The sequence below is a fragment of the Empidonax traillii genome, unplaced genomic scaffold (genome assembly GCF_003031625.1).
Source record: "Empidonax traillii isolate 1590-97213 ecotype Southwest subspecies unplaced genomic scaffold, ASM303162v1 scaffold92:size1159251, whole genome shotgun sequence".
Taxonomy (NCBI): domain Eukaryota; kingdom Metazoa; phylum Chordata; class Aves; order Passeriformes; family Tyrannidae; genus Empidonax; species Empidonax traillii.
In genome coordinates this window covers 933,720-959,093 of record NW_020955285.1, presented here as the reverse complement: position 1 = coordinate 959,093, position 25,374 = coordinate 933,720, and the positions used below count along the sequence as shown (strand labels likewise).

The 25,374-nt window shown below is 34.8% G+C and overlaps 1 protein-coding gene across 3 annotated transcripts in view; it reads right to left on the bottom strand.

Annotated features, from left to right (window-relative positions):
- EXOC2 (exocyst complex component 2) overlaps positions 1-25,374 on the bottom strand; it is a 121,815-nt gene that overhangs the window by 52,489 nt on the left and 43,952 nt on the right. For all 3 annotated transcript variants that reach the window (XM_027881665.1, XM_027881667.1, XM_027881666.1), the window contains exons 8-13: positions 21,970-22,115; positions 21,791-21,872; positions 21,178-21,280; positions 18,042-18,160; positions 6,306-6,431; positions 2,751-2,875 (exon numbers count right to left, since the gene is read on the bottom strand). In XM_027881665.1, the coding sequence (XP_027737466.1) occupies positions 2,751-2,875; positions 6,306-6,431; positions 18,042-18,160; positions 21,178-21,280; positions 21,791-21,872; positions 21,970-22,115 (701 nt within the window). The remainder of the gene's footprint in view (positions 1-2,750; positions 2,876-6,305; positions 6,432-18,041; positions 18,161-21,177; positions 21,281-21,790; positions 21,873-21,969; positions 22,116-25,374) is intronic.

Genomic DNA, 25,374 nt, shown 5'->3' with positions numbered 1-25,374 from the left:
AATGCTCTTTAAATAATTAAATTAATTGTAAAAGAGTCTCTGCAAAATAAGCAACATCTTCACTGTCAGTCATTTGAAAACAGAAGAATCTGAGTACACTTTGCATGAAACAGTTACAGTTGAAGAAAAATATGCTTTGACTAGTAGTCTTCCTTTTTGTAGTTCTAGCCTTCTGTGGAATCTACCGAGCACACAGTAGAGTAAATTACACTATAAAAGTTATTTCAAATATTAAGTGCAGATACAGCAGAATTTTAGTTAGAAAATCTCCTGGTTTATGTTTGTACAGCAACATCTACTGGACAAGAAGTGCAACAACATGACAAGAGTGTTCTCAAAGAGAATCAGTTTACTTTCAAGTAATTACTTTGAAATGCTGTTATTTTTCAAAATCCCTCAAAATAAAGTATTTAAGATCTTTAAGGTAAAACAAATAATTTGAAGTGAACAAAAATTAGAGAAAAATAAAACTATTTAACAGTTTTGGAAAATATAAAGCTATGAAAATATTATACTTTTAAGCTTTGAATTATAGGGTTTCAGACAAGGAGAACAACATTCAAGTTATTGCTACATATAATTCCCAATTCTTTCTTCTAAAGCTTTAAAAAGAAAATAAGCTGCATTCCTTGAAACCTCAGATAGCAACTTAAAATTCACAGTGTTTTACATCTGGATTTAAGAGAACAATTCATAGATCTTTGACATCTTTTTTTTTCCTTAGTGGTTTTGCTGAAGACCAATCTTAAACCTTTCCTGCACAGACAGACCAAAACTATCTTGTGGTAAGATCAACGGTTACTACTCATGTATGTGACTTCACCTAAGAGTGATTCAAAGAACTCAACTTTTCAAACTGTTGAAATACCACATAAATTTTTAACTGACAGTATTTTAAGTAATATTTAACCCTTCAAAACTAAAAAGAACAACCCCCCCCAAACAAACCCAACAAACTGAACAAGAGAAGATATATCTTGAAATGGATATGTGGAGATTTTTTTTATATATTTTTAAAATGTCTTGAAGACTTGAATAAGCTAACTGAAATAGCCCTCTATGCCATTTTTCACTGGATGCTTCTTAAAAAAAAAAAAATGTAGCAATCACCTCGCTTCCTGAATAAAGAGCAAGCAATGTGATAAAAGAAATTTCTTCATGGAGAATTAAAATCTCTACTATTTCTGATAGAAAGACACATAAAAATTTCAGTCTTGAATGCAATGGGATCACAGACAGTATTGGGTGTTCTAGGAGTCTTCTATCTTATGCCTCCCACTCATCCTTAATTGACCATGGCATGCAGAACACAAAGGAGGAATGAAGGATATGATACCTTCTCTCTCCCCAAGAACTTGTGGGACTTCCATAAGGACCAGAGGAACAGAAGAAATCACATGTATGGGAATTAATTTCTCAGCAGCTCAGAATTTGGCCCAAAAGGAGAAGAGTTTGTGTACCTTATAGACTAACAGGAAAACTACCTCTCTTGGTTTTTTTTTAGTACATTGAAACAATGTTTTGTTCAAGCATGACATAAGATCACTACATTTTCCACTTGCAGTCATTTTCATAAGTAGAATTTCTCAACCTTGTTTACATTTCAAGTCTCTGTTTTTCTAGAAGTTGCTTTACTTTTCACTGTACACAGAAAAAAAAATCACAGTAACTTAACAGTTGAATTTGCAAAGTTTGATTTTAAATTGTCTGTCAAATATAAAGGTTGTCACTTCCCTTATGAAATTATTTTTGTGAAAGTCAGCAGTACTAAGGTTTATTCTTGATTCTACTTCCTTCACTGAATGTTAGGTGTAAATGCTGTATCTTTCTTTTATCATGTAAAATGAGGATCACAAAAAGAATCTATTTCACTGGAGCTACAATACACTGTAAAATGGGTTCAACATATAAAGAGCTATAAACAGTAGCATTAAATAGAATGAACGCGTGATACATTAATTTTTTAGTTAAAGAAATGGAAAATGAGAACATAAGCTTCCAAATGTCCTTTTTCCAAGGTTTTTGTTACATTTTCTACTAAAGCTGCAAAGAATCATAGATATTATGGCTGCAGCTCTGTTTGTAGGGGAATATTGTATACACAATGATTTAAGAATTTAAATAGTGTGTGTACAAAAATGGCAAGTGTCATGAATCATTACTTTTGTTTTTCCCCCGCTTCTTGGATTATCAAGATTATATTTATGCGATTTAGAACAACCAGATAACCTGAGCAAGAAGGACTAGAAGCACAGGTGATTGCAGCTGACTGCACTTCCAAACTGGACTCCCTACAGTGTGTCCATGAATACTACTCTGGGCCTTGGTTGTTTTGCAACTCTGGTCTCAAACCTACCCTCACTTCCAAACGCTCAAAACTCAAGAAATGAGTACTCCTTTTCCAAAGAAAGGAAACAATATTTTTCTGTATGACTCTGTCTTTTACAAATATCTATCCTTCGTGCAATGTGCTATTTCTTCAGATCTCCAATGAGGGGCCAGCTATGAGTAAGAGGTGAAAGTACAGAGATACAGAGTCCAGCAACTAGAACACAGACAAACACAAAGACACACTCACACAACCTCCACTGTCAGAATTTGTAGTAATTCCACTGTATGCCTACATTCTTTTAAAAATAAAAAGAAAAACCTCTTACTAAAATGTCTTCTTCCAGTGAAATAAAATACTTCAGACATAATTATCACAGACCTTTGTTACTTACAACACATTTACACAGAAAAATCCATACCTCACTGAATAAACTTCCATTCACGTAAGAAATCCAGAGCTTCCAGAAGTTGGGCAGCTGGCTTACAACAAGTTTTGTCAACTTCTCAACAAATATAACTTGCTGAGGAGCTTTGTATCGCCAAGCTAAAAGGGGGAGAAGATGGAAAAAGCAACTTTAAAAATTTTTAAAAAAATAATAACAATGTGTTTTTAACTTGCTGCTGCTTTGTTTTACATGTGACTATAGAGTATACATAAAACTTATCAGATAGAAAGGAAAAAATTTAAAGCCCAGTGTATACATCACATGTGTTAAACATATGTGTCTTCAAGAAAGAAGAGAAGAGTATACGAATGTTACAAAATCGTGATACTGTCATATATGTCTTACCCAGGGGGAAACGTCCTCACAGATTTCGTCAGTAGGATTGTTAGGTAAGTCAGAAAACGGAAGTTTGGTGAGATTTTTCATTCCAATGTACTTTCGTTAGTTCTGTGATCTTAGGTTTCAAAAGAAATGTTGGCAACAGGTAACTTTTCCTGTTTTCTTATCCAATGGAGCAAATGGAGATTGTGGGGGGAAAAGGGGGAAAGAGAAAGCTGAATAGGGGCAGAAGAAAAGCACTAATATACACATATATATATAAAAAAAAAAAAGGAAACTTTGTGAAATATTCTTCTATAACCATCTGTCTTCTCCACTGAAACTTTTGTGATTACAATGGTTTAACAAAACAGGCTATCAGCATAACCAGTGGTAAGAGACTTGTATTGCACATCAAGACTTAGAATCCACTTTAGAACACTTTGACAAAGAAATAAGACATTTTTGAAAAAAACCCAAACCAACCAGCCAAAACCTCGACAAAACAAAATAAAAACAATTTAAAATGCCATGTTGGTTGATATGAGGGTTTTTTGTATATAAACTCAGGTCTTCTACAAATGATAAATTTAAAAATATGCTATTATCCTACATAACTCCATGGAAATGCAGAAAAACGTTGCACGAAATAGCACTTTTTGTATTTACTTTGCTAAAGAATATTGCCTCAAGAGAACAGGAATTCACCAGTTCAGCAAAAGTAGCTCCACATTACGTAACTAGTAGGCTTCACCAGAGCCTCACTATTTTATTATGTTGGTGGACAGTCTTGAAGCTCCTTCAAGTACATCAATGCCTTCAGCAGCGTCCATTTGTCAAAACACAGGTCAAATACTGGTCCATTTCACTAGTGGAGAAATAAACGTCTGCATTACCCAAAGTATTACTTTTGCTCATGGTCAAAAAATTTAGGCAATCTGGATTAGCATTTGAAAATAATATCACAGTGAAAGCCCAAAATATGGAAAGAGGCCTGACATAATTCAAGTGCAACTGTGCTGATAGAGATGCATCTGTTCAGGAGGTATCAACTCTTCAAAGTTTAACTAGAAGAGTTCATAGTGTGGACACAGATAAGATATTTTCACCAGTTTGGTTTATGAGTGTCAGAGAACTAGTCCAGACCCAGTGCAAGAAAAACTCTTATTAACAGAAACTGTGACTATGTCAGGAAGCTGTGCCAACAACCCTATAGCAGCAGAGGCTCTGTAATGTCTACACATCCCAAGTTCTAACAAAAAAATTTCTGTTCCTTCAAGAAACCATTTCATCTTTGCCAAAAGCTAACCCAAGGAACCAGGGATGTTTGATTGTAACTGGAAACATAGTGGCAAGATTTATTTTATCTTTGAAATTCTTTCTCTTTCAGGAAGCACATTTCAGGCTTAGTCCCAAGCCTACAGAAAGCAGATACTTCCTAGGATAAGCTACTGTACATCATATCAAAAGGTTCTGGCCATAAATTCAGGACTTTTTACTTTGCTCCTAAAGAAAGTTCCAGTCTACATTAAAGCAAAAACTTACTTTTATTCCATTTATTCTATTATAATATCTGCTATAACAACCTAAAGATAAAACTAGAACTACTGTCTGTTGTTTAAATATTCTCATGAACATATGCTCAAGCAAGAGTTGAATATTACTTCCATGTTGCAGTTTTGAATTCATAGTAATTTCTTCTAACAATCTCTTGCACAATCACTGTCAAACACATTGGGCAAAAAAACCCAAACACACCAAAACAGCCCAGAGATGTCATTCCTCAAATTTACTTTAAAAAAAAAAAAAAATCCACAACCAACCTGAAAACAGAGCACATCATGGCACATTTGGAATGGCAGCTCCTGCATAGGTATTGGTTGGTTTGGTTTACCTCTGCATTCAGAGAAGAGCAAGGATAGTGGAGCTTCCAACTGTTCCTACACATGCATCCGTCATGAGCACCTAAGCACCAATGAACTCAACTTGGAGGTAACTTATTCTAACTGTTGGGTCTTTGGGGTGAAATTATTATTGTGCTCTAATCCTTACAGTTGAATCCTTTGAATCTTAGTTTAAACTAGTGGCTACGGAATATGTAAAACTTGTTGAAAACTTAGCTTTACCAGTTTGTAAGAGATAAAAATAAACTGGATTCTGGGTGTTGCTTGCAACATTGTGGCATGTGTATTGTTAGTGTATGGTATTCAAAAATAACCAGTAATTTACTGTTTTGCTTTGTAACATTTTTAATCAACTTCATTTGAGGTTTTGTGGCTGAGTGATTGTCTTTCAAAAAGTGAATTACACACTCTTCAACGAAAAGATACTTGCATTCAGAGTAATTACACTACTGTCTTACTGTTACCCTTGTCCTTTCTCAGCCCAAACAGTGACAATATAATTCTCTTGCATGTGCATGGTAGCACAAGAATGTACAATTCTCATTATTCTTCATTCTATGTTCTTGAAAGATTCCTTTCCCTTCATTCCTCTTTTTGGAAGGAACTCCCACAACCATATTTATAGATGTTTTTTCAAGGATGTTGACAGAACTGGGAGAGGAGTAACATCAAAGACCAAATCCAGAAATTTCTTCATAAAAACTTGCTTCCTGTAAAACAGTACTTCAATAAGAAATTATCTATTCTGTGAAAAACACGTTTTCTGTCTCCTATGACGTCACCATTGAAAGACTCTTGAGATGAAGTTGTTTGGAAAGGGTGTTAAGGACACTTAAGACACATAAGGGCTCAGCTGGTTGTGGACAGACAGATTGCTTGAGCTCAGTCACACACTTTGTTTCCCTTTCTGGGTCTGGAGCATTGGAGATTCAGATATGTGAAGTCACAGAAGGTGCAAATGCAAGGAGAACCATCTTAGCAAACATGCAAAAGTTATAAAAACAGCAAAAGGGGGTAGGCAATAGGTGGCTATGTATACAAAAAAAATTCTGGTTTTGTAGAATAAAGACTTTTATTTTTTTAACTACATTTTCAGAAGCAAATTTTGACTATGAACTTCTCTTTACTTGCAAAAAACACAGAGGATCCCTTTAGTATGCAACAGTATTGTATGAGAAGAAAGAATTGTATTTGGTAACAAACCAAACCAAACACACAGGGTTGTGGGTTTCTGGGTTTTTTGACTACACCATACACTGGACACTGGGGGCTGCAACTTTGGTTTTCAAATAAAACAGATGCCTACCATCATCACGGCCAGACTGAAAGCTGCTGCCCCTTTTCAGTGAAGCAGTTTGACTGAGATGGCCGATCGGTGATGGACGCACGTCACTTTCCAGGTCTAACATGGGACTGTGGAGTAATGAATTGCCTAAGGATAGGGAAAAAAGCCCTAGAAGTTAGAATAATTTTGCACATCAGTTGACACGAAATTTCATGTTGCACGTGGAATTCTCATTTAATTCACTGATGCAAAAAAGTTATCTTACAAAAACATTCCTAATCTTGGCTTATTTGGACTGTTCATATATTTTAATGCAGTTCAATAATACACTATTGACTCCTGTAGCAAAGCCAAAATCAAATGTAACATGGAAAATACCATTCTTTGGCCTGTATGTTTCTCTGTTTTTAAATAGTGCCCTATAATAAGCTAATGAAAGCCATGGATACATGTATATTTACGCATCTAGTGACATAGCCCATGCTTTTTTTCTGGTGTATGTCCTAAATACACTTTTCAACAGCAAAATTTCTTTGTGTGTCCAGCTGAAGCAGTTAAAGGTAAAGTGTTCAACTCTTACTTAGCTGTTTCACCTCTACAGAGTTCAGGTATAAAGAATCCATCCATCATGAAGCAGATGAACTAATGGCATTGTATGTTTGCATGTGTGTGTAAACCATCCCTTACTTATCTACAAACCCATAAAATATTTTCCAGTGTATTGAACAATTATTTTCTTCTTTGGGTGCCTCTCCATATGTAGATCACTATTTGCAAGTCCTAAGAAACAATTTAATCCAATGGAGGTGGATACTTGGAGTCTAACATGCATTTTGAAAAACATAAGAAAAAGCAGACCATGATGACTTCATGATGTACTGTGACACTACCAACAACTTTTTTAAAGTCTAAATTGCTGCTTTTTGCATTTCTCACAATAGATATATTTCTGAAAGTAACCATCAAAAATTATTTCAGCATTGCCCAACTGAGCTGTAACAACGAAACTTAAATTGATCACAATTAATGGAATTATACAACAATCCAGGCTGTAAATGATCTCAGAAGATCATCTGGTCCAACTTTCATGGGAAAGGGAGCCAGGGTGAGATTATCTAGCACCCTGTCCAGTTTCATCTTGAAAACCTCCAGTGATGGGAACGCTCAACAATGTCCCTGGGGAGGTTACTTCAGTAATTGATTGCTCTCATGGCAAAAAAAAATGCTCTCTTATATTGAGATGAAACCACCTCTGGTAATTCACACTAAATTTTGTAGTGAGAATCTTAGCATTTGAGTTTATATTGTTGATCTTTTCCATCGATAACTACATTAATTTAAAATAATAGGAAGGTCACAGAGGAAGAGCACCAGCTGTAACACTGCAATTCTCAGATTCAAGAGTAACACAAAGTTAAAAGGTTGCAAAGCACATTTATTTTAAATTTATGCTGGTATCAGACTAGCATGGCAGAAAGATATACCTAATCATTTTACTTCAACAGCTGGGGCTTAAAGAGCAATACTAAGTATTGTGAAACTTATCACAAACTTCCAATAGGTGACAGTATTGGGTTTTAGTTCATTTTGAAAGAAGTTCTTCCTTCTATAAAGGTTTTTAAAGAAATGTCCTGTGGCCTTTCTCTGTGGCATTGTTATTACCAAGATAACTGTCCATCCATCTTATTACTGTTCATACTGTAAAACACCTAAGTAAACAGAGCCAATTTGCTACATTGTTCACAATTGTGACTGACACAATTAACTGATTTGATGAACCCTCCTTTTTATCTTTAGGCTGTGTTGTGATTCTGATCACTCTAACTCCTGCACCACATAACACAATTCATGTTTATGACACCATTAAAACCGATGAGTTTTCAGAACACAGAATTCACTGCAGTAATTCAAGTGTATTTTCCACTGTCACCACAGATGAGATTTACAGTGAGTTTTAACAAGAATTTGTGAAAGACTTTTCCTTTTGAAGAACTAAAAATACAAAAAAAAAAATAGAAAGTAAAAAAACTAAATCTTTGCAGTAATTGACATCCATGAAAACAATCCAGCAACCTTACAGAATGAAGTAAAACCAAACCAACTTGATTCCTTTCCAGAGTAAAAAATCCACATGGTTCAATATCTTACAGAAATTCTACACAGAATAAAAAGAAAATTTTAGAAGACCCTCAGAAATTTGGTGTCTCCCATAAGTTCACAGGCTTCGAAGAGCATTGGACTGAGATTCAACATATCTGCATTTTATTTGAGGGGGTGGGGGGAAGAGAGTATGCCAAGAAGACCAAGTCAGAATTGTTAATGGCATAGCTATTTAAAATATACAAAAAACTCCAAACAACAACAACAACAAAATAAAGAGTGTAGTAATGTTATTTTCACAAATACGACAACAACAACAAAAAAAATCCCTCCTTAATCTCTCTGCATAGAATTTAAGTTCTCAGCTTTGAGACATCTTGTTAATATGAGGAATGTCTTGTAAACAGATGGTCTCTAAAAATGACACTGCCAATTAAACCTCAGAATTAAGAAAAACAGATACACTTACCAAAACAACCCATTTGGGTTGTTTTTCAACCCAATGGGTTGATTTTCTTAATATGAATTAGTTCAATTAAAACCATTTGCTCAAGGTATGCGAAAACTTGAACATTCTGTATTGCTGCTGATACACTAACCTCATGCAGCCCAAATGGTTTATGTATTCACCAGTAACAGAAAACATGTAAAGAACACTCTCTTGTTCCACCAGAAAAACCACATCATCAGTTTGCAGGCGTACCAGGAAAAGAAAGTTTAACATGAACTAATTTCTTAATTGGTTGTCTACCATTACAAGCAAGTACAACACAGCAGCAGGGAACTACAACAGCTCATATACCCTCAGGACTAATAAACATCTGGACTACATTAGCGAAGCTGATCTTGCTTTCACCCTACCAGAAGATAGCGCTTGAAGACTGCACACTAGTGCATAAATCTTGTAAAAAAAGTGAGAGTTAACTTACAAACAATTTTTCTTCTATCCCAGCTCGTTCTCTCTCTGGAGCCAGCAGCTTAAATTTAGCAGCATAATGTAATACAATGAATTAACAGTAGTATGGACTGTAGACAATAATATTTATAAACCTAAATAAACTAACCAAATAGTAATTTACTGACCATTCACTATTTGATTTGTGTACTATTCTTACATTCCTAGATCCTGAATATAGGACAGCAACAAGTTTACAGTTTCAAGAAATTAACTTTTTACTGTGCTAAAAGGTTTTAAGAAGTATAAACAGCATGAACAATGTATTCCTGGTAGATCTCTGCTTTTAAAAAATACACTGCATCTTTGAAGTTACAAAAGTAATTTTTTCCAAAATACAGCATATATGTCAGTGACTCCAGTGCCAATTGTATATTTAACCAAGGAAACACAGGAAAAATAAATGTAGTACATTTTCTTCTTCTACCAAACAGTCATCACAAACCATAAGTATAATTAATGCCTTATTACATTTAAAACTGTAAGCTTAAGGAGCTTAATACTGCTTTAACTTTTTTGGTTTTTTTAAACAGGACTTTACTGGATTTCAACTTTTTGTGCAGGTATTTTGAAAGTGCACATTCAGACACTGTGTGAAACAGAAATATTTCAGCAGTTTTGTTCATATCTCTTCTGTTCTAGTGCAGTAAGATCTCAGCAAAATAAGGACTTAGAGAGCACAAAAAAAGTACAATTCTTTTTGATGTTATTTATCTAATTTGTGGTTTTGCTTTTTATAAATCAAAAGCCACCTGTGCTGACCCCTAATCGCAGCCTTATCAGTACTGGAGTTACTAGAGGGTTCTACTGTTCCTACCGTACCTCTAGCTCATGTACAAACCTTGACACCATTTTCTGGAAGGTTACCTGCATGCTCTTTGCATGCAGCTGTTACAATCTCCATTAAAAAGATGACTAACATGAAATTTGCCTAAAATAGATTTTTCCATGATACTCAAACCAGTCAATGATTTAAACTTTTAAAAGGTGCTTTACTTTCATATCGCTTAACTATTACTAAACTGAGTATAAAAATTCTTCTGCAATATTGGCCACTTCACAAGTCTGCCTGTTTTTTTTTTCCTTGCAGTCTGGCAGGTGGAGGTTTTTCTCGTGGGAGTCACACTCCACTCAAATCCCTTCTGTAACCTACCTCAGCCACTCTGCAATTCTGTCACTCCAGTGCATAACTATGTGACATTCAGTAAAGCTTTTTACAAGAGCTGCTGGTGATCAGGGGATAATATAGTGCCAATACTTTCCGCAGTGACAAAGAAAATTGCTAACAAGTGACCAACCTTAGGCTATATAATTTTTCAACAAGATTTTCCATGGTAACTCAAACATTTGTCATTACACAGACTCGCTCATATATAGCATATATATGAGCAAGATCAAATAGGAAAAAAAAAAGACCCTACAGATGTGCGACCAGGTAAATACAGTTACTGTATTTTCTCATCCATTATGTATCTTACAGTGAATTTTCTCACAGGCTACAATAGTGAGGGAAGGCTGATCTATAGCCTCCGGACTCTCTGAAGGGCGGCAGACTTCCTTACCAGCCTTAAACACCTTTGAACATTTTTTCCTGTGCACAGCGGGCCCTTGTCCTGTGCTACAGCCTGACCACCCACTGTTGCTTGCTGACCAAACACACAGTGCCTGGAGCCTGCACCGACACAACCAGGATAAGATTCCTTTCAAGGACACCGCATTGAGAATTTCAATTTGTCTAGGCAAGAAATTAGGCGAGCAGGAGAAATTACTGAAAAATTAACCTGCTCAACAGATGAATGACTGCATTTTATTCTTTTTCTTGAGTATTTTTTCTTTCTAACCTTACATTTTATAAGGATCTGACATTTCTAAATGATCAAAAAGAAAATGGGTTGTTTTTCTAAAAAAAAACAAGACATGAGTGCAGAAGATTAAAATTGATGCACATAAAAAATGTTTTTGGAATACATTTAAAAAGTAATGCTTTTTTTAAATCTTAAGGCTAGTCTTCATTATAGTAAACATATAGTAAACAATGACACTGTTTTTCAGATTAGCACAAAAAGGATAATAGGGCTTATCAATTCTAGTGATGTTCTAAGTATTTCACAGCCTAAGGATAAGTCTTATTGTCTGTCCTTTAGGTCAAAAAATACTGAAGCAAGCGCCAAACACTTCAAGTTCAGCACATAAATAAAAATTCCGTCATTTTACTAGCACCAGCTCCAGCGAACATTAAAATCATCAGCACCTTTGCAAACAACTCGCTTCAACTTAATTGCCAAATAAGGACTTCAAAGCCTAGAGCAGAAACAAAGGTAAAATTCTGGGCGCTGAAGAGCTTCACTTTACCTTCAGAAGAGTTTCAGTCTATGTTCAGTAATACTAACATTTTAAATTTTGATTGTAAGCTACCTGTGCTGCTTTTTAATCACAATATTTACTGTCTTAATAATACTTTAGTGTTATTTAAAGTAATATATAAAATAAGAATGTCCTCTGCACTTCTAAAAAAGCCAGATTCTACTAAAATTTCCAAATAACAGTAAAGTTACAAATACAGATGGTAAAAGAGGAAAATGATTCCACTATCAATTTTTGCATTGATCAATTTTTATTCTTTTTTTTTTTTTTTTTTTTTTTTTTTTAAATTAATAACCCATTAAGGGTTTGCTTGACATCTGCTGTCAAAAGAGTATTTCTGCTATGGACAGGGGATGTGGTTTAGACATGAAATGGCTCCCAGCTGCAAGAATTCTTCTTCCAGATGTACAGTAAGCAAAGGCAATGGAAGAGAACCAGCTGCTAGGATAACAAATTGAAAAGGCCCCTTTGACACAAGCTTTGCTGGCCTGTCTGATCTAACAAAGATGGATCATTCATTGCAAGGTGAATAGAATCTCAGTGTGGCACAGCAGAAAGAGCAACATGGTTTAAGCATCCATTTCTCTCCTTCACACTAAGTACAGCTGCTGCTACTCTGGCACAGAAAAACCCTGCATAGTTTTTTACAATATCTGGAGAGCTGTGCATCATACTCAGATCTGCAAAAATAATACTTTTTTCCAGCAAGAAAAACTAAAAAGAAAATAAAAATCAGAGTAACTGAAATAGCATACTCCTGTTTGGGAAGCTGGCTTCATGTTGTGAACTTTAATAGGTTGAATATTTTGCAATCCAAAAGGCAGCAGAAAGATCACACCACAACCACATCAGTGTTTTCATTTACAGTTTTTTTCTAATGGGTATTAACAGGTAGCTTATTTGCAATAATATTACATAGTACCTTAGAAAGACCTGTGTCAACAGATTTAGGTCACTCAAAGGATCACCGTCAAAGGTATTGGCAAAAGTGGTTTTAATGTGAATTTGTAGAAGTGTGACTTAAAGTTCTCAACAACCTGTTAGGAAATGAAGGCTTTTTCAGCCAGTTTGATGATAACTGGATATCCATTTTATTTCAAAGGATAATGAAACCTACTAAGCCACTATTAAAGTCTAAGCAAACAACCACTGGCCACACAGAAAACAGGCTTAAATTCCATAGCTTATATCCCTGATACTCACATTAAGAATCCCACTGCTTAACTCATTTTGGCTATCTGCCCAATACCCCAGGCAAATTTTAAACTAAACCTCATTTATTTACATTTATTTTCATGTCATTTTACGTCATTATATTCTCCATGTTTCCCGCACTCAAACAAGTCAGTCTGGGAAGCATAAACCATAGTGAAAAACTCCAATTATGCCCTAATGATAGGGGAATTGCAAAATAAAGTTAAAAATTACGAATACGTAAAATCTTAACTGAAGGAAGCCATTCAGTATCCAGGTACCAGACTTAAAACTCCCTAAACTCCCACAAATAATAAGTTCAAAGATCAGAAGCAGCAATTCAGACTTTGGTCAATATAAGGCATAAAATACTAGCATACAATTCAGTTTATAATTAAAATATCTCTTCTTAGAGATTCAATAAGTACTGTTTTGAGTGAGCCTGTTAACTTAATATTCACAGCCTGAAAAAATGCCCTTTTTCCAGCCTATTCAGTCTCAAGCATCTTCTCCTCTCTACCCTATCTACATACTAAGTAACTGCAGCAAACTGGCTTTACTTACTTCAGGTCCTTCCAGGGGACAAAACCAGCAGGATGTGACCAGATTCATAAAAAGAATTCATCTATGCTTCAGGAAATAACTTCACAAAAGACAATAAAAGAGCACAACTGCCTATTCAATGAGTAAGGCAGATTACTTTTCAAGTTTTTTATTTGATGTAACACACCTACATATTTACATCTGCAGATCTAGAGCTCCAGCTAGTTGCACATGGGTCCCATATCTACAGCAGCACCTTGAATTGAAGAATCTGACCACCAGAAAAGCAGAAGAGTGGCTTAATACAAGGAGAGGAGCATGGGAGCTTTATGATTTGGGTATACCCTGTACTGTCTCATGCTTTCACTATGACTTTGGCTACACTTTTTGGTCTCTTTGTCCTGGCTACTCATACTTCAGAGCAGGAGAAATTTTGATCTGCTGTCATATCTGCATTTTCACTCACTCCTTAAAACCTGTGGGCTTAGATTCAAACAGTTTCACATAATACAAACATCATCTGCTTGCACTTTTTTACCTCATAAATGAGGAAGGTCTGCTATGGCTACAGGGAGCAAGAAATAGATAGGCTAAAGGCAACAAGGGGTGAGTAACAACAGCCACATCTTAGCACATAACAAAACACTAACCTCCATAATGCAAGGCTAATCAGCAAACCAACAGGGTTGTTTAGACTGAGGGGAAACAGTACGTTCACATGCACACAGACCTATTCCTCATGAGAAATAACAGACTCCAAAACACTGCTGTAGAGTACATCATACACAGGACTTGAGAGAATTCCCCATCCTACTTGTAGCCACAGAAATAAATGCAGCCAATTAACTAACGATCAGATTACTGCATCTATTATGATTAATAAATGTCTATTAAAATCAAAGGAAAGATCCAACTGAACCATTTGCTGTTAGTAGTTGCCAGCTTTTTAAGTCACACTGTCAAATTATTTGACAAAGCTTGATATACCCTTTCAGTTTTTGGAAATAGTATTAACACAAGTGGGATTAGCTGAAAACAGACAGTATTTGAAACACGAACTTCTGCTAACCCCTGAAGAAAATCTGGAAAGAGAACTCAGCTCTATGAGTTTCTTCTTTCAGGGTCCATCAGAGATTGTACTATGTTATGGTAGTAGGATACTTTGAGGACATCATTACAACTGCTGAGTATTTGTACAAAATGGAATTAATCTCTAGTAATATCCAAGCACAGAGGTTTGTTTTTTTTAAAAACTTTTCATGTTATAATACTACTGAGACTGAAGGATTCACACTCAGATGAAAAACAGATATAAACCCAAAACAAATATTTATTTAAATACGTCTCTAATACACACTTTTTTGATAGCTCCTTCCAAGAGCATCTAAATTAGCTCACTCTTCTCCTTCAGTTAGGACATCCTTGAAAGTGCAGCTATTAATAAGAGGACAATTATCAGATGAAGATCCTACGGAGGATGTAGAAAAGTAGATTTAATTCTTGTCAGTACTGGGGATTTTTCCTGACTGCCATGACTATTGGCCTGGATGAGATGATAAGCCACCAAATCTCTTACAGAAGGTAGGAGAAGATGCTATTTCTGTATAAGAAAATGAAATTATTTCAATTGTGATGACTAATGAATGGGTCAGTATTCTAGTTTTGCATAGGCAACTGGAACAATTTTGTCCCACAGAATACACTGTTAGCTTATCATATTAGTGACTAAATTTGGAGTAATTCTCCTTAGAATTCACTTAGGATTGTTTTTTAGCTTGTTTAGCAAATAATTGCAAAGTTAACCTCTCCTTCCTAAATACATTATGGCCAGCAAATAAATTCTTTAGAGAATATTTACTGTTTGACAATCAGCTACAAAGATCTTGTCCAGAATGCCTAATGGTTTTCAAAAAATAAAAAAACCCAAGCCCCTCTCAAATAATTTGGCAGTGCGACTTATCCAGGTAAGAAGAAGCAAGAGACTCTTGTTTAACTCCAAATGCACTTCAAGCAGTAAAATGCATGTCAGGGCACTGTTTGAAACCTAATAAAATAGCAGCAAAATGCTTTAGCACAAGCTCAGTTGAAAGCTGAAAAATTGTGCAGAAATGCAAAAACAGATACAATCTGCTACTGAGGCTTAAGTTTACTACGCTAAAAAATTTTGACTCAAGCAGTTTGAACCCACAGATACAGCTGGCAGACAAACTAAGGTAAGAACAGCCAGAAATAGTTGGTATGCTCAAGGTGGAACTATAATCGTCTGCTTATTCCAGCATATGCAATATGAAGACTGCCATCTGCTAGAAACCATTTCCCTTACCCCTGTTGAAAAGGGAAACCTAGAAAAAAAATTAAAGCTCTTCTCATTGGAGAATCAGCTTTATGACACCTCTTCCTCCAAATGCTTGATATACAAAAAAAAAAAATAAATCTTTTTAGGAAGCCTGTGTTAAGTGGAGAAATTAAATGTTTGAAAAATAATGAATATTTTCTCTTAAAAAGAGCCTATGAATTTATGAACATATAAATAACATTTGTGACTTGTTGAAATTGATTAGATACCTCACAGTCTTGCATAGCCAAACTGATATCCATGAATAAAACCCCACACTTTCCCTGTTTGAAAAGTATACATCTGTTAAAGTAGATTAAAATACATTCCACGTCTCTGATCACAATCAGCATTGTTCTACTTGGCAGTCAAAACCAGTCAGAGTTTTCTTTTTTCCATCTCCCATCTGGTGTATGCCAAAATTAAAGATCTATGGAAAGGAAAAATCAGGCTTAGCAACTTTCCTTTGTCCTACTAAATACTAAGTGAGAAGTTAAATCAACTAGGATTGATCCTTGAGAATTTTAAAATCTGTACAAAAACCTACAATCAATAAGGACCACACAGAAGGCTGGAAGAAAACTACTAAAAGTTGATGAAATTTTTAATAAAAGTGATAATATGTTAGCATTTCTTTCATACATGCATAAAATATTAACTAGTGATACATGCATTTACTGGGCATTCAAATTATTTAAATTCCCTCTTTTGTGAGCCAAACAAAGCTGCTAACATAATAGCCCGTTTGATAGTAAGGCTGAGGTAAGCAGATTTGTTGCAAGAAAAATACCAGAAAGTTGAGATTTTTCAAGATAAATCTAAGAATTTACACACGTTTTCCATTCATGCACTGGAGCCTGCATATCAGAATTACACAGACAACTAAAACAAGTCTCAAGCATTAAGTATCTTCATGTCCCTATTTTTCTAGCTAAGAAGCTGAGAGACGTCTACACAACAATTTGCAAGCAAGAGGAGAAAAAGAAAACTTAGAATTATGGAACTTGGCTGTTTTTTTTTGCTCCTGATAACTGTGTGTTGTGAGGCTGGTGGTGGTGTGTCAGGGTTTTGATGAGAAGAGAACATGGGGAGGTTCTGCAAGCGTTCTGAACTTTGACTGAGAGGCCAGTAAAACAATTTGGTATTCCAGCTGGTTCTGCTGCACTTCAGACTGTGTAATGGAACAAAGATGGCCCGTGCACACTTTTAAGCTAAGACTTACTGACATTGCTGTCATATGCGATGCACCCTGTGAACTCTATATCTAACGTCACAACCTCTGCGAGGGAGTTCAAACCTCCTGCAGCAATTTTACAGCACATTGCTGCTGCAGCTCCAAATCAGTAAAAGTTTTGTGGTTTCTAAGAATAAAACACCTTATTTGGTTTGGGATATGCATGCACTAACACTAAATGTGGGAGTTACCTATAAGACAAGGGATGCCAGATTCCAATATGCCTATTCATTTCAGAACTAGCAGCAAACTCTGCAAGACTTCTTGAGAAACATGGCACTGCTTCTAATTTTCTAACCTGAAAATCCACTTCTCAGATTTTACTATTAGAAATGTCAGGCCAACAGCCTTACACCTATTCTCTTTTGTACATATGCTAATGTTAACTTGTAGTTAAGTTGCTGCCATACCTGAAAGCAATACCTACATTTTCCTTTGAGGAGCAACACTGTCAAAGACAGACTATGACTATGTACTCCTATTGGTCTTAATACAACATTGTCTAAAGGTGCCATTTGCCCAGCTCACAGATCTGTGCCCAAACAGAGTATCCTGAATTTTGAAACTGCACACAAACAAAGAAGAAGAGAACACTGTATTATTATTCACAGCATATCAAGAAATGACATATTATTCCACTGTGCCCCAATTTCCTGTGTATCCATATACTAACAGCATGTCTTGTGACAAAATAATCTAACTGGCAGATTCAGAGAACAATCCAAACTTCATGTGACCTCAAAGAAATATTTCAAGAGGACAGTAAAATATAGATAAATGATTGAAATTTAATCTTTTCCCATGTAAAAGGCTTAGAAGTTGTAAGTCAAACAAAAAGAAAACTCCAACTGCTGTTTTGCTTTTATAATAGAATAAAGAAAAAAATACAAGTCAGCATTCAACTCTGTAAAAAGTTATCAAAATTGATGGGAAAAAAACCAACTATCATCTGTACTTGTCAAATAAAAGGCAATGCCAAACTTCTAAATGTCAAACACATATATATATTTAAAATAAAAAATGTGTCCTTGCCTTTTTGTTCTTTAACATAGCTCTCCTTACAGTTGTGCATGAGCTGCAGAATCCACTGATGTTGAGCACCAATGCACTGCCAAGCCGGGTCCCCAGGCGCATGAAGATCAGAAAGATATCTGTAAAACCCAGTCCAAAAATCACAGCTCTGACTTGACACACTGAAGGCCTCATTAAAACAGACTGAAGATGTACTAAGAAATACTTTTTTTTTTTTACATAGTTTTAAAAATGCAAGAATAGGTGTTAAGATGTGCTCATGCCCACTGCATTCTCCCTTCCTCATTCAGTGAGGTAAAATTCCACCAAAAAAACCTTACAGAAATAAACAAAACCATATATCGTTAATATCAAATTAATACACATTTTCAGTTGTGCCTCTAGTAAAGTATGAGGGAAACCAAACTATTTATCTTCAAGGTTGCAGTTTAGTGTTTCATATTTCACTTGGAACCAGTGATGACACCTCAAGCACATAAAATACGGTATTTTTCTTCCTACTGCATATGTTCTGATTGTATCACCATGTAATCTTAACAAGTAATTACAGAAAGAACTGATTTCTGGCAGCTCATTAATTTTAGCACATGCATGCAACAAACAAATGTAAACCAAGCTCCTGGGTTGGCTTTTTTTGTTTGTTTTGGTCTGGTGTTTTTATGTATGCACATGGTATGCAAAAAAAAAGGAGGGGGGAGAGATAACAAAAAGGACTGGAGCTTCTAATTTGCAGAAGCAAAACACTGTCTGTCTTCAGGGAGAGAGGAGTATTAGAAGCCAGCTGCTGTGATTTTGCAGAGAACACAGAAGGAATATAGTCTAATGTGTAGCATTCAAGACTATCGGACAACAGTACTTTCAAAAGAGTATTTTCAAAAACAGAGGTAGCTGCTCTACTATTTAAGTCATTCCATTACATTCTGCATTAATGAGAAGCAGAACAGATTAAAAAAAATTAAAGAAGCTTAAGGTGAAGACTATTGGTTTACTACCTCAAGCAGTGCAGGGAATGTTTAACTCCCTCACAAAAGCTGTATTACTACAATAATACCTTACGTTAATTATGACTGTGTTCAAAATTCTGTCTTTGACAAATGTCTGCGGTGCTTGAACAAAAAATAAACTCTTGAAGTAGGATTGGTTGGATGGATGAGAAAATTACACAACTAACCATTTTGAGAGGGTGACATCTATCAATTATGAGCTCTAGTCCTTCCTCAGTGTTAAGAGGGACTTTAGTCTTCTCTTAGGCATCAAATAAAATAAAAAAATTATTACTGGTCTTGAAAGAAATATACCTTCTTGGTTGTTAAGTGCTATGGTAAACTATTCCTGGACAGTATAAAATAATTAAATATGTAAACACCATAAGACAATGAGAGGAAATCATGAACTGAAGCTTAATTATAAACACTGAATATCTGAGGGAGAAAAATCACAGTATTTCAGGTCTTGCTCAGCCTTAGACTTCAGAGACATACAAAACAAATTCATCAAGGAAGAAAAAATGTCATAAAAATAGCAGGGTTTATCCAAACAATTTTAAAATTAGGATTTTGTTAATTGCCTTTTACCTGAAGTGCTCTGAAGAAAACTTATTTCACACCTTGCCTCCAGAAAATTTACACTAGTATAACCGCCTTAGCATTATCTACAGTAGTGAAACTAGCTAAATCATTTTGTAGGCTGGGATTTTGTCAATTCATTAGAACTAAATTATTACACATCTGTTCACTCCGTGCTCTCCTTCATTATATTGTTCTACATGTGAAATACATTTGGAAATTACATTAACACAGTCTGTTTTAATGTAGGTTGGGATACTTTTAAAGATTCAATACTTCAAGGTAAGGGGCTAACAAAAAACTAAAAAGCAACCAACTCAAAAAAGAAATGCACCAAAAGCCCAATCAAGAAACAAACAAAACCCCAACCAAAAAAAAGGCCCCAAACAAAATCCAACTGGAATAAGCCACATGTACAACTATGATTTTTTCAAATATTCCTTAGAAAAGGTAAAAATGGCTTAGATAAAGCAGTTGCTCTTTACAGTTTTCAAGACTGACAGGTAAAGGAAATAGCAGTGACTTCTTCATAGACACAAAATGCTTAACTATTCATCTTAAAACACAATTCCAGCAAATAGGCAATATTTATAAAGTATGCAAGAGAATGAGAAGCACTCCACATAAATGCACACAGGTCACTGTACTCAAACTCACATAACATGAAGGCACATAACATAAGATACCAACACCACACTTGGTCCTGTGTGACTGGGCCTGGTGTGCACACAAAACATTGAAGACCTTTATGCAAGAGTCAGAATTTTACAAATGCTTCCAACAAAGCACATTTAGTCCACATCTCTTAAGATAACTGAAAAAAGCAGTGAGGTTTTGAAGACACACTAGGGGTCCTAGTAGCATCCACACCTCAAAAGCTTTCTAAATAAAGCCACTAAATGTTCCAGAACACTCTTAAGTTTGGCACCAAGCACTGTAAGGTTCAAGTCTATCAGCAGAAGGTCCATTCAACTTGTGTCAGTATCCCTACAACACACTTTGATATCAGCTCTGTGAAAAAAAAAGAAAATCTAGAAACATTAACGAAAACTGGGGAACCAGTTCATGTTCATGAAATATTAAGTAACTTCATTATTTAGCCTGAGCAGTAAAAGAGCCAAATTTGAAGGACAGTTTGGATTAAAATCTCCCTGTTATCTGACTCAGGATGATTCCATTTCAACACTAGCCAAGCTAAAGTGTAAGACAAGTAAATACAGAATCTATTTTGAGGCATGCAAACTGCGAATAACCATCTCAAACACAGCTTGCAATATGATGGTTTAGAGAAAGCAAGGGAATCTAAACATGCCTGAAGATTTTTAAAAAATTAAATTAAAATCTCACTTATGCTTCATTATTCTCATTCAAGAACTGTTTTTCAGTCATTCAAATAAAATGTAACATTCCATTGCCATTATTTATATAATCATAAAATCTCAAAATACTCTACTTACAGTTTTAAAATAAGTATTTAAACCACAGTAAAACTATTCACTACCATATTTAGGAAACATTTAAATACACATCTAACACCATATGTCTGATGAAGGCACCACTCAAATGATTACCTTATATAACGTTTCTGATCATGCAACGTTGATGGAGTTTCAAGCAGCTTATCCAACAAAAGTTCTCGTAAAGCTTCAATTCTGGTTTCAACTTCTGCATAATCTAGGAGTAGGGAGCGGAAACAAAACCAATGTGTCCTTCAGCAGTGCTATGAACTGAAAATTACATTATTTTCCTAGGATATCAGACACTTCTGGTGTTAATGTGGAAATCAATATAACTCATTTTAAAACAAGCCACATCCGAAAATTTTGCACATGACAGTTTTACAAATGCAGAAAATTAGACTTTCAAGTCTTTCAACAATATGCCAGTGAGAGATACCCAAAGTCACATTTTAATTACTGTAACCTTTTTTAATGTCCAGTAATACCAAGCCTGAATAAATAAATAAAATTGGCTGTGATTTCATGTTGTGTGGTATACAACAACTCACTCAGAGTGTTGTATACTTGCCAGAAATACCATGTTAATAGTTCCTATAAATCCATAATTTGTATGGATAGAAATCCATATCAAATCCACATAAAGCTTTTTAGTCTACTATGTGCTTTTCAGCCTGTAAGTTAAAAAAACCACCAAACCCATTAAATAGCAGAGCGCATATCTTACATTTTTTGAATACTTGAACCTCTGTCTTTCCAAAGAGGGACTTGGCTTTTTCGTAGTCATTAATAACCACATCATAATCGCCCTTAAAAACAAAACCAAGAATTTATATTTGTCAAGAAAAAGACTAAATTCAACAGACTCCTTTCAGCAAATAGAAAATTATTTTTAAAGCATTATACCTTCTGGATATTTCTTTCAATATTTAAGGGAAGATTGAAAAGAAATTTAAAACGCTGAAGAACATTAAGCGCGTTTCTCGTTGAATCAGCTTTGTCCTTGCGACCCAGCACTTCTTGAAATAAGGTATCTGCTGTGTTACTGGCTCCTATTTCAAAAAGGATGACAATAAGAGAAAGTAGAGTAAGTAATCAGTTGAAATCACAAACAGATTTTCTTCATTTTAATGAGTTGTTCAAATTTTTTAGAGCAAATGAGTAATTATTGCTGATTTTCATACTTTTTATTTAACTGTGTTAACATTTTACAACTGCTGAAATACTATTTCAAAGGGAACCACTTAGCATTTTAATGTGGTAAGACCCCTGTGCAATTAAAAACAATCACTCTTTCCTATTTCAAATGCTTAGCTTTTGCTGCAGATATTTTATAGTTTGCTTTGGCTCCAGATGTACATTTTACAACCAAATTATGCATCTCAGGATATGGAAAAAGCAAAAGAAAGTTTTATTTTTTAAAAAAATATAATTCAATTATGATATTAACTATCATAGCTTTAAAAACTATGACCAGGTTTTGCAAATAATTTTTGTGTTTTCAAATCAAGTCTTACAAATTATTAGCAATATTTGATATTTAAGTGAATCACTAAAAAGTACCAATGATTAAGACAAGGACAATGTTATGGCTGAAAAAAGTCTAACTAGCTGGTCACTGTAACAGAATTGTCTTCACATTGCATTTAAATTCTTACTGGTTTCATCACACACAGGATCAAGCCTTGGTCAACAATTTCATGCATTTGTCTTTATAATATTTGCAGATACTCTTCAATAAATACATTAAATATAGCCCTAAAACCTTTTCTATCCAAGCTAAAAAGCATCCTGTTTTCTAATGGAGATTATTTTATAACACAGAATAATAAAATTACATTTATGGTAGAGAAGATTTTCATTGCATGTGAATATTTACATTTTTCAACCTGTGACTTGCTTTTAATTAACCAAAAAACTCCAAAAAACAAAAGTGGAACTGTTTTAGCTTTTTTGATCGTTGCGTGTAGAAGTTTCTACATTATCTGGTCTAGTGACTATACTTTAAGCAAAGATGAAAAAAAATTACATCAGTCTCGCTGGGTGGCTTGCATGCCATTTTCTCTAGTCAACACTGTGGGTGGCCCGCTCATGTTAAAAGTAGTCTTTGTAAAATAATTGTTATATCTAAATAATGTTTAAACTTTGTTGAAATTTTGAAGCCTTGATGTAAAAAAAGTTTTGTCAGGACAGCTATTTCTACTGCATACTGTTCAGCATAGAATACTTTAATCCATTAAGGAGAAATGCACAATGAAAACAGCTAGCTGGACATTTAAATACAGACCACTGGTAAAGTATGATTTTTCTCAAGGTTATAAAAAATGTTGTTTTGTAAATCCTTCCAGTAAGTTAACATTTGCTTTGTCTGAATTCAGATGTTTCTTGTGCCTTTTTTTAAACAGCCCAGAAGCCATGTACTGTACCTGGGAAGTGAAGTTATATTCAAAAAGTTGTTGGTTTGTTTTCTTTTTTAAAAATTCAATGCAAACCTTTTTAAAAGGTGATTGACAACTGCAGGAAGAGCACAGTGATTTCTATCTTCATATCTTTATGAAATAATTTGCTGTATAAATCCTTGATTCAGGTAAATGATTTTACTTTTTTTTTTTTTTCCTAAGGCTATTTCTGTTTTACAAAGAAATTGAAATATATCAAATTACTTACTAAAGTCTTCATGAAATTCAATACTTCATGCAAGTCTGTCTTTTTAGAATTAAAATATTGTAAAATTTCTGCCCTCCCCATCCCTCCAAATCCTTTCAACATTACCATCTTTATCTCTTGATTATTGATGAACAATCTAAACCTAAACAATCCATGGATAAACTTTCAGGTCTTATATTGACTAACTGTTTTAAAAACACAACTCATCTACAGTGCATGAATTTTCTTACTTCAAAATAAATCTAGTTATCCAACAGCTGTCTGTCACAGAGTCTGACAAAAACATCACATAATGAAATTTGATCGACTCTTTTAATGTGCAATTCTTCATTAAATTCATTATAGGACACCGTACGTTTTAAATAACATATATTTAACACCTTGTTTAGCAATTAAATTTTGCAAAAACTCTAAACATTTATAACTGCACCTACAACACCAAATTGTAACTCTACTACCCCATGTCATTTCAATTCAATAATTAGGAACCCTCTTAACATACATTCAGATACTGTGGAAAACATCCTTATTTTTAGGATTTTGTAACCAAGCTCACACAACACCAACTGTCTCCCCAAACATGCATGTATAGTCCCTAAAATGTAAAATTCAACTAAAGAATTGAAGTCACGTTTGAAAGCAGGCCCTGTTACTTGTGGATTATGGAAGCTCTTTTTTTTCCCGCTTTTTTTTTTCAATGGTCAGACAAGAAACAAAGCTTTGATCCCAAACTACTTTGCATAATGTTATTTACTCTTTTTAAATCCTTGTAGTCCTACTTTCCTGCCTCCCACCCATCGTGACTTGCAAAGTATCATGAGGAAAAGCAGCCAAATTTTTTCATAGCAGAGCCAAACTTAAAACCACTCTGAAGTGTCTGGCACAAGTTCCTCTACAGATCCAGCTTGAAAAAGATGGTCTGCATTGTCTACATACAGAGTTCAGCTACCATTTATCAAATGCAACAGTAATTATACGTTGTAGGTAAATTTGTCTCATATTAGTGCATATGGGAAAAGAAGATCACAGACCAATATTTTTGCTTTTTTATTTAAAATCTTTCACACAATTTTGTACAAGGAAAAGTGCTCTCCAAGGAATCTGCGTTTAGTGCATGACATGGCATAAATACAGAGCACTGAGAATTGCACTGGAATATTTCAGCAAATGTTTCTTTCCTCTACCCTAGACACAGACACATGCTATAGTCTTTATACAGTGGTGTGACATTTTTTTGTGGTGTTTTTTGGTCATTTTTTTAACTACACCTTTATTGTGAGCATTAATGAATCTCTACTGAAACGAGCTAGAGTTGTTCAGAAAACCCTCTGCTTTCTTTGTGCTCCCCACACAAACACACATACAGTCACTGCTTTCTTCATACAAGACAAGAAAAACAGTGAACTTCCATGTCACTTTCTTGATTTCATAAAACACACTCAGACTTTCCAACACTGAGTCAGCTATCTGCATGTCATTCCTGCTTATTGATACAGCACTAAGGGAAACATCCCTTCCTCTGTGAAAAAAATCACAATGAAACAAAGTAAAATTATCTTGGCAGAAGTCCCAGAATGAAAAAAAAAAAAAAAAGTAGCTTTTTTGATCTGATGAAACGCATACCGAACTGCAGCAAATTCAAGC